Source organism: Mauremys mutica, chromosome 6 (genome assembly GCF_020497125.1).
Source record: "Mauremys mutica isolate MM-2020 ecotype Southern chromosome 6, ASM2049712v1, whole genome shotgun sequence".
Classification (NCBI taxonomy): Eukaryota; Metazoa; Chordata; order Testudines; family Geoemydidae; genus Mauremys; species Mauremys mutica.
In genome coordinates this window covers 122935505-122948097 of record NC_059077.1, presented here as the reverse complement: position 1 = coordinate 122948097, position 12593 = coordinate 122935505, and the positions used below count along the sequence as shown (strand labels likewise).

At 46.5% G+C, this 12593-nt stretch overlaps 1 protein-coding gene across 3 annotated transcripts in view; it reads right to left on the bottom strand.

Annotated features, from left to right (window-relative positions):
- The window catches only part of GAK (cyclin G associated kinase), a 119472-nt gene that overhangs the window by 33057 nt on the left and 73822 nt on the right, over positions 1 to 12593 (bottom strand). For all 3 annotated transcript variants that reach the window (XM_045022218.1, XM_045022219.1, XM_045022220.1), the window contains 4 exons: positions 6960 to 7039; positions 6361 to 6554; positions 3650 to 3808; positions 2025 to 2516 (listed from right to left, as the gene is read on the bottom strand). In XM_045022218.1, coding sequence (XP_044878153.1) covers positions 2025 to 2516; positions 3650 to 3808; positions 6361 to 6554; positions 6960 to 7039 — 925 coding nt within the window. The remainder of the gene's footprint in view (positions 1 to 2024; positions 2517 to 3649; positions 3809 to 6360; positions 6555 to 6959; positions 7040 to 12593) is intronic.

Genomic DNA, 12593 nt, shown 5'->3' with positions numbered 1-12593 from the left:
CATTAGTAAGGAGATCTAAAAAGAAGTCAGTGACAAGATAGGAATCCCAGAGCCCCAGTTAACAAATTGTAACCAAAGTGGGCTGTTAAACTAGCAAAAAACCAAAACAGAACAGCCACAGTACAAGGAAGGCATGACTAAAGGTGATTCATGTTCATCGTGCTGACACACGACCTGGAGAACACAGCAGCATAGTGTCCAAGAGGGAGCTACTTCAGTGACCACTGTCAGGGGGAGAACTAATTGGAACAGTATTTATACCCAGCAGGGGATGGCAAGTGATGGCCAGCAGGAGGCTTGGCTCAAGCTCTGCCCTGTACCAGTTGCCCTCAAGGGTCAATAAACTTCAAGAACTAAGGGACTTCTACCAGTCTGACTCCAAAAAACTAGAATCCAGGAGTGATGATCTGGCCCTGATGTATCTGTAGATAACATGATTATATTTCATATGATGCTGTAAAGCATATTATCCTGAACACTGAATCCTCATGCACATACAGCCTGCCTTTTGCTTCAGCATGCAGGTACAGAATCGCAGACGTCGATCTGACTTAAGAAGGTAATATGCAAGTTGAAAAAGCCAGTAGAAGCACCAGATATACTCATTCCTGTAATTCAACAAAACTACTATCCGACTGTTACTTTCTTTATATAATGGAACAATAGGTTGAGGTGCATTTCTCAGTGCTTTCCCATGGCTAAGTTATTGTACAAGAAGCGCATAGTCAAAGGATAAACTACACTGACTATATTTCTTATGGACTCCTGCCAATGAGAGAAAATGCTAAACCTAAATAATTTGATTTATTCAAACAACTCAGCAATAATGAAGCAGTAAATAAATATTTCAGGGATCACATAAGTTATCTAGAATGCAGCAATGTAGCATGTAATTCTAGTCTTCTGTCCAAATCTGATAATTTTTGTGCATTTAAGTCAGACCCCTTAACCAATTCCCAAGGAAAATGATGTCATTGTAACAGGGATATTTTAGAATGACATTTACAGTGATGAAACTGGAAAAATAATTGGGTTGAAGGAACATTTAATACTACATTAAGCTTGAAGGAATTCTGCACTCTAGAACTAAGACTAGTTCTAAATCAGGAATAAAACTGATGGATCCTAGTCTTTTTAGCCCTCTTAATAAAGGAAAGTGGGACTTCTATTCCATAAATCAAAATAACTTGCATTCTGAAGATCAGGCAGTTGACAAGGTTTGGCTTAATTGTATATTCTCCTTGCATTTTAGTTTTATATAAGTGCGGATGCTGAATTATGTGAGGATCAAGACCTACCACTGGCCCAGTCCTGTCCACACATTGTCAAAGAATCAGACTAGTAACATCCAGTAGTTCTTTAATGATGTGTTAGTAACACTTCTTGGAGCTCCTGTCTTGTGACAGGGATAAATGACTGTATAGGAATGATTGAGTTGTCGTCTTTCACTCAAAACTGCTATCAATCTCTGGAAAACGTGAGAAAGAAATGGGTAATCGTCCTTTCATGTCTTGGCAATGTAAGTTCTATGTACTTGGATCCAGAGAGAAACATCAAACAAATCAACACTTTTGCATGCAGGACAGCATAAGGTTTTGCTTTTGTATGGATTTTTTTTTTTTTTAAACGAAGTGAGATGAATTTGAGTAAAACTCAGCTGAAGCTGTACTTCAAAGTCATGGAAACTGGGAAAAATGCAATACTGCCAATGTCATATTTTGCATAAAGGTGGCTTTTTCAATGAAGGTTGTAAACTTGAACCATGTGAAAAGCTGCTAAGTGTTATGAAGCAGCAGTTCTGTCATAAGAAACAGCCAAAGCACACAGTAAAAGGTCTAGGTATTATGTGCCCCTTTCGCGGATTCTCATGACAGATTGCAACAGATCTTCTAGATATAGATCAAAACATGGTAGTAACAGAGTACAAACAGAGAAATAGTAAAGCAGCTAATAATCATTGCCCCATTCAGTTAGTTATTCACACTATATCACAATTCCGAAGTAGAGAGAATTGAGTTACACACCAGCAGAAGACAATGTTGTGGGTGGAGATGTACTCTGGTTACTAGCTGAAGGCTGAGGTTGACTGCTGAAAAAGAAGTCTGCCCCTTCTCCTAGAAGGTCCCCAGTAGACTCTTCTGAAACCTGCGACGTGCTACCCACAAACAAATTGTTCAGTAAGTCTGCGTTACTAGATGAGCTCTTCATCTCTGAGGCAGTTTGAGTCTGCTCTGATGGAACATCGGAGTCTAGTCCCAATAAATCTACGTGGTCTTCCAATTGAGGTTCTTGTGGTTGGGCAGATGGAGTTTCAAAATTAGCTTCAAAAAATATATCTGCATCTTCTTCTGGAGGACTGGGTTTTTCTTTTTCTTCAACTATTTCTGTTCTTCCTTCACTAGGAAATGCAGCAAATTCTTCATCTGATGGGTCACTTTCATCCCTGTCATCAATCAGTCCAGGATGATTATCTTTGGACAAGCGGTCCTCTGCTCCAGTCTCTGGATCTTTCCCTTCTGTTGAATGAATAAAAACAGATTTACCTTTTTATAACACCTTTAAGTTAACAGAATTCTCCTGCTCAACGAGGAGAAACCAGGTTCAAGCGCCAGGGTCCGAACTTAAAGTTCCTTGCACAAGAAGGCTCAGGGGGCAGGGACAGAGAAGTGAAGTGCCACTGGCTTGCCTTGCTCAGAAAAGGTGGGGACGGGGACGGGGGGGAGGAGATAAGAGAAACTTGTTTCCCTGCAGGTTTATCCTCCAGCCACTGGAGGCCACGACTGCTGCTACTGAGCACTAGCTACAAATGCCGCCACCACCCCCTGTTCCCTTGTCTCCTTCCATCCTCAGAGGCAAATACCCCCCTCCCCATAGACAAAGCCAAGGGAGCAGAACGGCTCTGACTACCAGGAGCACATGGACCGGAAACGTGACTAAGTAGTATATTCCTCCACCACTCAACATGTGCAACTATTAACGCTGCACAATTTAAGCAAACCCTTTGTGCTGGACAAGGAGATATGATCTGAGTTGAGGACAGGAGTGAGATAATGGGGAAGAGCCTTCAGGACACTGAGTAAATTATGGTTTAAAGGGCTTTGTATTATACTGCTGCTCTAAAATCAGTATTAACACTGTCACCAATGGCACCCCAGCAATTTTGCTGTCAAGTGCTGGGGAAAGCCAGGAACAGCGTGGAGACACAGGGCTCTCTGAAAACACTAGAGCAGGCAGGCCATGTTTTCAGTCCAGACCTAATCAGTTCAGCCCATGCCAGAATTTCTTGGCCACTCCACCTGCCTGCTTTGCAGCCAGCATCCACAAAGGAAGGGGGATGATACAGCCCTGCCTCAGTTTGAAATGTGAGCAGCAATGCGTGCCTGTTCCCTTTACTTTATGCTGATTTGGAGATCCCAAGTGAAGCTGGACAGCAACATTTGCAGACCTGAAAAGCTCACTCATTTTTAAATGGTTTTACTTGCACTTTGATGAGGCAACACACAAAATGGAAATAATCATGATCTGTCCCTTTGCTTCCACTATGTAACAATGTGCCAACGCTGGTGCAATCCTTGCAGTGGGGGAGAGACAATTGAGGTATTGCACAAGAGATTAGTCCTTTTGGTAAATAATTAGTAACTTCACCTACCTTCCCAATCCAGAGTATGGAAGAAGTTATTTGCATCAGTGCTGTTGCTCTGTGGAGAGTCCGGCTCTGTAGCTGCGCTTTCGGGAGACTGTTCAGATTTGGACTCTTCTGCTTCATACTGTGCTGTTGAACCTGGCTGTCTAGGCAGCTCAGGTTTACCTGTCAGATGGAATTTCAAGCCAAAAACCTTAGACATACAGTTATGACATTGGAAAAAAATCAGATTTTGTCAATCCTAACATGCAGCACATGGTATATTACTCAAAAACAGATCAAGATGGCAGTCAGGAAGTAACTCTTGGTTGGATCTCATGAGCAAGCTGCTAGTCTCTGTGTAGGAAAAAGCCCATACAGCTGTGAATTTAGGATGGCGTCTTAACCCTGGTTTCAGCCACACACGTAACAGCTGTGAAATTAAATTAAGGTATCAGACTTAATATTCTAGTAGAGTTTTGTGTCCTACATTTAAACTGATGTGACTCTATTCAAGTCAGTTGCTGTCAGTTTCTGGTTCATTACTGCATACCAGTAACAGGCTGAAGATATTACAAAACAGAACAAGGTGGACAGGAGGGCTGTGAACAAATCACAGCCATTTCAAAACACAGGACGCAGAAAGATCCCTCGGTTTCCCTTCCCCCACAAAAGAACAGGTTCAATGAACTCATAGAAAGTACTTGAAGTGTAAGGCAACAACAGTGTACCGCCGATCTAGGATACAAAGCTATCAACCTCAACTTGGAAGCAGGTGAGTGACAGCACCCTGCTCATGCGGGAACTGGTCACTTTCCTTACTTCAGTGTCAGGTGCTGGGCTGGAGGGATATTGTAAGAAGCTAGGGAAGACTGCCTTATCAATGGCTCTGTAGTCTCACACAAGAACGAGAGCTCCATGCCAAATCAAAGAGTGGACACCTAACCAGCGAGAGTTTTAGCATGGGAATTACTTCATTTTGGAAAGAATAGGGTGCATACATGGAATTAAGCTGATTATTAACAAAGTATTTAACTTGGTGAATACCCCACATCTGCTCTGTACATAGCCGTCTCTAAGGGTGCATCTACACAAGGTGGAGGTGTAGTTTTCAGCTCAGTCTGATTGAGCAGTCATGCTAAAAAAAAGAAGTACAGCTGTAGCAGCGGGACAGGCTAGCCACACCAGTACAATCCTGCCAAGGACCCTAAGCATGTACTCAAAGCAGCTAGCCCGCCCTACCATAACTACATTCTCATTTTTAGTGCGCTAGCTCAAAACTGGTCTGCATACGCCTACCCAAAACGACAACTATGCTTCCAGCTCAAGTGTTGACATACACTACGGTGTTGGCATCAGGGTCTGACTCCCTGGAGTGCTGCAATGCCATCTTTGTTTAAAAACCAAAAGACCCACAAAAAAACACAGTATGGGATATGGTAAACATTAAAGGAATCCTGCCAACTCAGCTTTGGTCCCAAGTTTAAGTTTTGTGAAAACAAATTTATGAAGATCTAAGGGGAAAAAAAAGATAAAAAATGTTATCTTAAATTTCAATTAAAAAAATATATACATTTTCTCCTCCAGTTTTTGAAACCCAAACATTTCAGGGCTAAGAATCTAAATTTAATCAACTTCCAGGATTTTCTTTTTCTCAAGATGAGTTAAATTCAAAAAATAAAAGAGCATAGTAACTAAGTGTTTTTAAAAAAATTCTCCCACTTTCAATACCAACACAAAAGTTTAATGTAAAACAAAAAAATGTGTTTGCAATATGGATTTAGTTGAGTGTCCTAACTAGAATACAATATAAAAGGGCCATTATGTTCAGGAAAGAATAACAAGGCTTAATGCAAAATGCAAGCCTGGCAGAAATATACTTTTCTAAAAACATATGAAAAGGGGAAAAGCGACTATGTTGATTCAAGAGAAAAGTGAGGAAAAAAGCAAATACGTTGAATTTTAAAAGATAAAAAGAAGCTGAAAGACAAGAAGTGAGGTCTTACTTATTCTCTAAATACAGCCATGTTAGAGAACAATAAAGAAAGGATGAAGGAGTGAAACATGAAAACTAGAGACCAAGAAAAAAAGCAAACATTAAGTATGGCAACCCTGGCAAAAATTAATAAAAATATATATCCAGAATGAGGAAGTTGGATAAACAGACAAGATGCAATGTTTAAAAGGTAAGATCCCTTCAAGAACAACGGATACTCACTAATACAGGGGAAATCTTAAGAGAAACAAGCCATAACTCTACTGGACTATGCACCAGAAACATCTCAATAACAATATATTTTGAACTATGGATATAACAGGCCACTTCTGGAGAATGCTAGAATACTTTGAACTGCATTGATGAAAGTGTAAGCTCAGCTAATCAGCGAAAGCGGAGGGAATTCTCCCCAGGTTTTGCAGGCAAAGGGCTCAACTGCCAAGTATTTTTGTTTGATGTGTCACTCCAAATAGGGCCTCCAGAGCTCTGGGAAAAGGTGAAAACAGTGCCAATATAGATAAAAAGACTGGGCTAATTACAATCTAGTATTAAGGAAAACTCCTATTCCTTTATAACAGGCAAGGGTACTGCATAGCTATTCACAAGAATTAAGTTTTCCCTTTTAAAGGCCTGTTTAAATATTTATGTCTGAAAACTAAACAAAATGAGTCCTTAACTGGAATGCTTTAAAAAGGACAGGAAACAGGCTAAAGTTTCTAATGCCTCCAAAGTTAAGCTTTACCAAATTTCGATAAAATCTCTTGTTGTTCCTCCCGACTGGAGAAAAGGATCTTGGGATTCAGTCCCTTTATGTTCAAGTTATCCCATGGCGCTCGTTCACTACAGGGTCTGTCTCTGGGCTCCACCTCCACTTCCAGATTCACTTGAAATAAGTCAGGATATTTCTCTTGAATGTCACAAGCATCCAGATCATACCTGTAATATGGTGATGCAATAAAATCACAAATCAAAAATCTTTCAAGGCAAATATTCAATCAGCCCATCAGGTTCACTATCTTGAACTGCAGCAAGTTAAGTCACTAGTACTTCTATGGAATTGGTGTGCAATGCATAAAACCAATTGGATTTGGTTACTTTTTCCCTGTTTAATCTCATAGGGATGATTTATTATGAAGAAATTTCAAGAAAACCCCTCATCAAGAGACGCTGAGTCAAAAGAAGTGTTGTCAATCAAAAGCCAGGACTCGTTTTGTTAAAAATGAAAGCTATCCATTTCCCACACTAATAAATCACATACTCCCCCCTAGATCTGTTGATCTGGCAAGTAAAACAATTTGAAAAAAGTTTCTGCAAGTTGTGTTCAGCAAAATATTCACATACTTAGCAAATTTCACTGTGGTGGCATTCCGGGGCACAAAACCTGTGTGGAACTGAATCTGGAACATCTTCATTGAAGCCATCTATGGGGAGGAGAAAACATAGGATAATTACATAATTCTGTGTAACAGAAGATAAGGACTCTGTATCTTACTTTCCTTTTGGTGGAAAGCGTTTTTGATAGTCATGAAGAGATTCTCTCTCAGTTCAGCTTCTCTAAACATACAATAGCTCCATATAGCATTTTTCTTGGGATGGCTGAATTTGGACTTGTTTGTTTATTTCTATTTTTCAAGTAAGTTGATAGTATCATTGAAGAAACACCATCAGAAATAAAGACACAAGGGACCTGATTCTAATCTCACTTACACCTGTACAAATTGGGAAAAGCTTCATCAAAAGCTAGTACAGCATGCTCAAACTCATGACAAGCAGTGGCAGATTAGCCTGCTAAGGAGCAGGGCAAGCCCCCACACCCCACCCCGCTACCCGGCAGGAGTGCCAGGCAGGCGGGACAGGTCAAGCCCCCATACCCCAACCCTGATGCCCATCAGAAGCACTGGGCAGATGGGGGAAGCCCCTGCGCCCCAACCCCACTCCCCAGCAGGAGCACCGGGAGGGAATGCAGGCAGAAGGGATGGTGAGAGGCCCTCACTTGCTCTTGCCCAGGGCCCCACAAACCCCTAATCTGCCTCTGAAGACAAGACATAATTCTGAAGGGTAGAACCCTGGATCTTTCAGTAGCTTTTTCAGAATAACTAACACTTACAGGATCCATCTACAGCGTTGAGGGAGAACAGCCTAACAGAACTAGATGTATTAATCAAGCGAAAGTTTGTCAGCATCTCAGTACTTATGTTTACACAGTATGTCATCCCCTCCATAAACTTATCAAGCTTAGTCTTGAAACAAGTTAGGTTTTTTTGCTTCCATTACTCTCCTTGAAAGGCTTTTGCAGAACTTCACTCCTCTGATGTTTAGAAACCTTTGTCTAATTTCAAGCCTAAACTTATTGATGGCCAGTTTATATCCATTTGTTCTTGTGCCAACATTTACCTTTAACTTAAATAAACACCAGGGAGGGAAAGGAGTTATCGATCTTATTTATAGAGAGCAATCACATCTCCCCTCAGCCTTCATTTGGTTAGATTAAACAAGCCAAGCTCCTTAAGTCTCCTCAAGTAAGGTAGGTTCTCCATTCCACTGATCATCCTAGTAGCCCTGTTCCAGTTTGAAGTCATCTTCCTTACACACGAGAGACAAGAACAGAATACAATATTCCCAGTGAGGTCTCACCAGTCCCTTGTATAATGGCAAGAAAAGACGGTTACTTACCTTTGTAACTGTTCTTCGAGATGTGTTGCTCATATCCATTCCAGTTAGGTGTGTGCGCGCCGCGTGCATGTTCGTCGGAAGATTTTTACCCTAGCAACACAAAAAGCGAGCGCCCTACGGACATCTAGGGAGCGTAGCTGTTGCTCACGTGGGGATGCATGCAGCTTCGGAAAGAAGACCGGGAGGAAAATGTCCTGATTGGTATGGAATGCCGATACCACCTTCGGGAGGAAAGCCGGGTGTGGTCGCAACTGCACCTTGTCCTTGTGAAAAACAGTATACGGCGGGTCCACCGTAAGCGCTTGCAGTTTGGAAACCCGCCTGGCCGATGTAATGGCTACTAAGAATACTGTCTTCCAGGACAGGTATAGCAGTGAGCAAGTGGCCAGTGGTTCAAAGGGCGGACTCATGAGCCTGTTGAGGACTAGGTTGAGGTCCCAGGTAGGGGTAGGGTGGCGCACCTGAGGGTAGAGGCGCTCAAGGCCCTTACGGAATCTGGCAACTAAGGGGTGTGAAAACACTGTGTGGCCACTCTCCCCTGGGTGGAATGCGGAGATGGCCGCCAAGTGCACCCGCAAAGAAGACAACGCCAGGTCCTGCTGTTTGAGGGACCAGAGGTAGTCTAGGATAGCAGGAATAAAGACCTCTGAAGGACAAGCATTCCGCGCCTCAGCCCAGCAAGAGAAGCGCTTCCACTTGGCCAGATATGTGGAGCGGGTGGAAGGCTTTCTGCTGCTCAAAAGGATATGTTGTACCAGAGCAGAGCAGCGTAATTCCGATTTGTCTAGCCACACAGGAGCCACGCCGTGAGGTGGAGGGCTGGCAGGTCCGGGTGATGGAGACTGCCGTGATCTTGGGTTATGAGGTCCAGGTGGAGTGGCAGAGAAATTGGGCTGGCTACGGAAAGGTCGAGCGGTGTGGTGTACCAGTGCTGTCTGGGCCACGCTGGTGCGATCATGATGAGATGTGCTTTGTCCTGGCGGAGTTTTATCAGGACTCTGTGGACATGGGGAAATGGGGGGAAGGCGTAGAGCAGATGGCGCCTCCATGACAGGAGGAATGCATCCGAGATGGACCCCGGTGACAGACCCTGGAAGGAGCAGAACTCTTGGTGTTTCCTGTTCGTGCGAGACGCAAACAGGTCTATCCGGGGAAAACCCCACTTCAGGAAAATTGCATGAATAACGTCTGGTCTCAGCGACCATTCGTGGCACAGGAAGGATCTGCTCAGGCGATCTGCTAAGGTATTCCTCACCCCTGGGAGAAAGGACGCCACTAGGTCTATCGAGTGGGCTATGCAGAATTCCCACAGTTGGATGGTCTCGTGACAGAGGGGGTCAGAGCGAGTCCCTCCCTGCTTGTTTATATAATACATGGCCGTTGTGTTGTCCGAAAAGACTGAGACACAACGGCCATTGAGTTGGTTCTGGAATATCTGGCACGCCAGGCGCACCACTCGTAGCTCTCGGATGTTGATGTGAAGCTCTAACTCCTGTGACGACCAGAGGCCCTGGGTGCGAAGGTGACCGAGGTGAGACCCCATCCGAGGGATGACGCATCTGTCGTCAGGGATAGTGAGGGCTGCGGTGGATGGAATGGCAGCCCTGCACATACTTGGGATGGGGTTAGCCACCAGTCCAGGGAGCGTAGGGCACTCGGTGGAATGGTGAGTAATGTGTTCAGTGGGTCCCTGCCCGGACGATACACGGAATTCAGCTACGTTTGAAGGGGACGAAGGCGGAGTCTGGCGTATTTGGTCACATAAGTGCAGGCCACCATGTGACCTAGAAGGCTGAGGCAGGTACGAACCGAGGTCATGGGGGAGTTCTGCAGTCCTCGTATGATTGCCGTGATCGCCTGGAATCGAGGCTGAGGCAGGTAGGCCTTGGCTAGAGTGGAGTCTAGGGTAGCTCCTATAAAATCTAGCCTCTGAGTGGGGACCAGGGTGGACTTCTCCACATTGAGCATCAGGCCTAACCGGGTAAATTGGTCCCTGACGACGCCTACGTGCTGCTGTACTTGCGCCGCGGAGGCCCCCCAGATGAGCCAGTCGTCCAGATACGGGAATCCCCCGTCGGCGGAGGTGAGCGGCGACGACGGCCATACATTTTGTGAACACCCTCAGGGTCGTGGAGAGGCCAAAGGGGAGGACCGCAAACTGGAAATGTCGATGACTGACCGTAAAACGGAGAAAACTCCTGTGCGGAGGAAAGATGGCGATGTGAAAATATGCGTCCTTCATATCGAGGGCAGCATACCAATCTCCAGGATCCAAGGACGGGATAATGGTCCCCAGGGAGACCATGCGGAACTTCAACTTTACCATGAATTTGTTGAGGCCTCGCAGGTCTAGGATAGGTCTGAGGCCCCCTTTTGACTTGGGGAATCAAGAAGTAGCGGGAATAAAACCCCTTGTGTCCCTTTCCTCTTTTGGTACCTCCTCTATCGCTTCGATGGCGAGGAGCGTCTGCACCTCTTGTAAGAGGAATTGCTCGTGAGAGGGGTCCCTGAAGAGGGACCGGGACGGGGGATGGAAAGGCGGGGGTGAAACGAACTGGAGGTGGTATCCATGTTCCACTGTGCGTAGGACCCAGACGTCTGAGGTCAGTTGGGACCACGCCAGGAGGAAGTAGGAAAGGCGGTTGGAAAAAGGAGGAAAAGGATCCTGTGTAGAAACTGGCACGCCGTCCTTGGGCGAACCTTCAAAAGGTAGATTTCGGCCCTGCCGGTAGCTTGGAGGGACCGCGGTTCTGGCCCGCCTGGGGTCCTGACTGTCGTCTACGCCCCCCTCGACCACGTCGCCTACTGGAGTCTTGCCTGTGCCTGGGCATAAAGTACGGGCGGTAAGGTTGGGGGCGGAAAGGGCTGCGTTGGGTCACCGGTGTGTGCATTCCCAAGGTACGCATAATGACCCTATTGTCTTTCAAGCTTTGAAGCCTGGGGTCCGTTTTCTCCGAGAACAGGCCCTTGCAGTCGAAGGGCAAGTCCTGGATCGTGTATTGTAACTCTGGTGGGAGATTGGAGACCTGCAGCCAGGAGATACGCCTCATGGTGATGCCGGAGGCCAGAGTCCCGGCTGCAGAATCGGCCGCATCTAAGGAGGCCTGCAGGGAGGTTCGCGCCACCTTCTTTCCCTCCTCCAGGAAAGCAGCAAATTCCTGGCGTGAGTCCTGCGAGAGCAGCTCTTGAAACTTGCCAACCTCCGTCCAGGTGTTGTGGCTGTAACGGCTTAGGAGTGCCTGCTGGTTTGCTACCCGGAGTTGTAGGGCGCCCGCAGAGTATACCTTGTGACCGAGCAGGTCCATCCACCTAGCCTCCTTAGACTTTGGGGCTGGCACTTGCTGGCTGTGACGTTCCCTTTCGTTGACCGATTGGACAACCAGGGAGGAGGGGGGAGGGTGGACGTATAGGTATTCATACCCCCAAGAGGGCACCATGTATTTACATTCCACTCCCTTTGCCGTAGGGGGGATGGAGGCGGGTGACTGCCAAAGAGTGTCAGCGTTAGCCTGTATTGTTTTAATGAATGGCAGAGCTACTCTGGTGGGAGTGTCTGCAGACAAGATGCTGACTACCGGGTCCTCCACCTCCGATACTTCCTCTACCTGCAGGTTCATATTTAATGCCACCCTCCTGAGGAGGTCCTGATGGGCCCTTAGATCTATTGGCGGTGGGCCCGAGAAGGACCCTGCCACTGCCACCGCCTCATCCGGCGAGGAAGAAGATAAGACGCCGGGGACGAGTGTGTCCTGTCCAGCCTCTGGGTCCTGAGCAGGCTCGTGCTCGAGAGGTGCCGGTGAGGTCGGAAGATGGTCGGCGGGTCCTCCGTCTCAATTGGAGGGGAACGGCTTACTGTGGCCTCTGGCGCACGTGGCTCCGACGACACAGTGCGAGCGGGAGGCAACGGAGCACCTTGGGCCTGGTGGTATGCCCAAGGCGTCCAAAAACCCCATTGCCGAGGGTCCTGCTTTGGGTACCGGGCTTCTTGGAAGACTCCCGCGGGTACCTGCGAATCATGCTCCTCAGCGTAGTAACTGTCGGCTCGGGACAACACAGACGCGTGTCTGGAGGGCCACGGAGGAGCAGAGAAGCCTTGTGCAGACGTGCCCTCTGATCTTGTTCCCCTATGCATCGGGGATCGGTGCCAGGAAACATCGCGGTAGCGAGAGCAAGATCGGGACCTGCGACCAGGCTGGTGCCGGGAGGTCGACCGAGATCTCGAATCGTGGTGTCTTGAATGGCTCCGAGAGGTACGGTGCCTGTAGCGGTACCGGGATCTGGAACGGTGCCGTGAGTACCGAG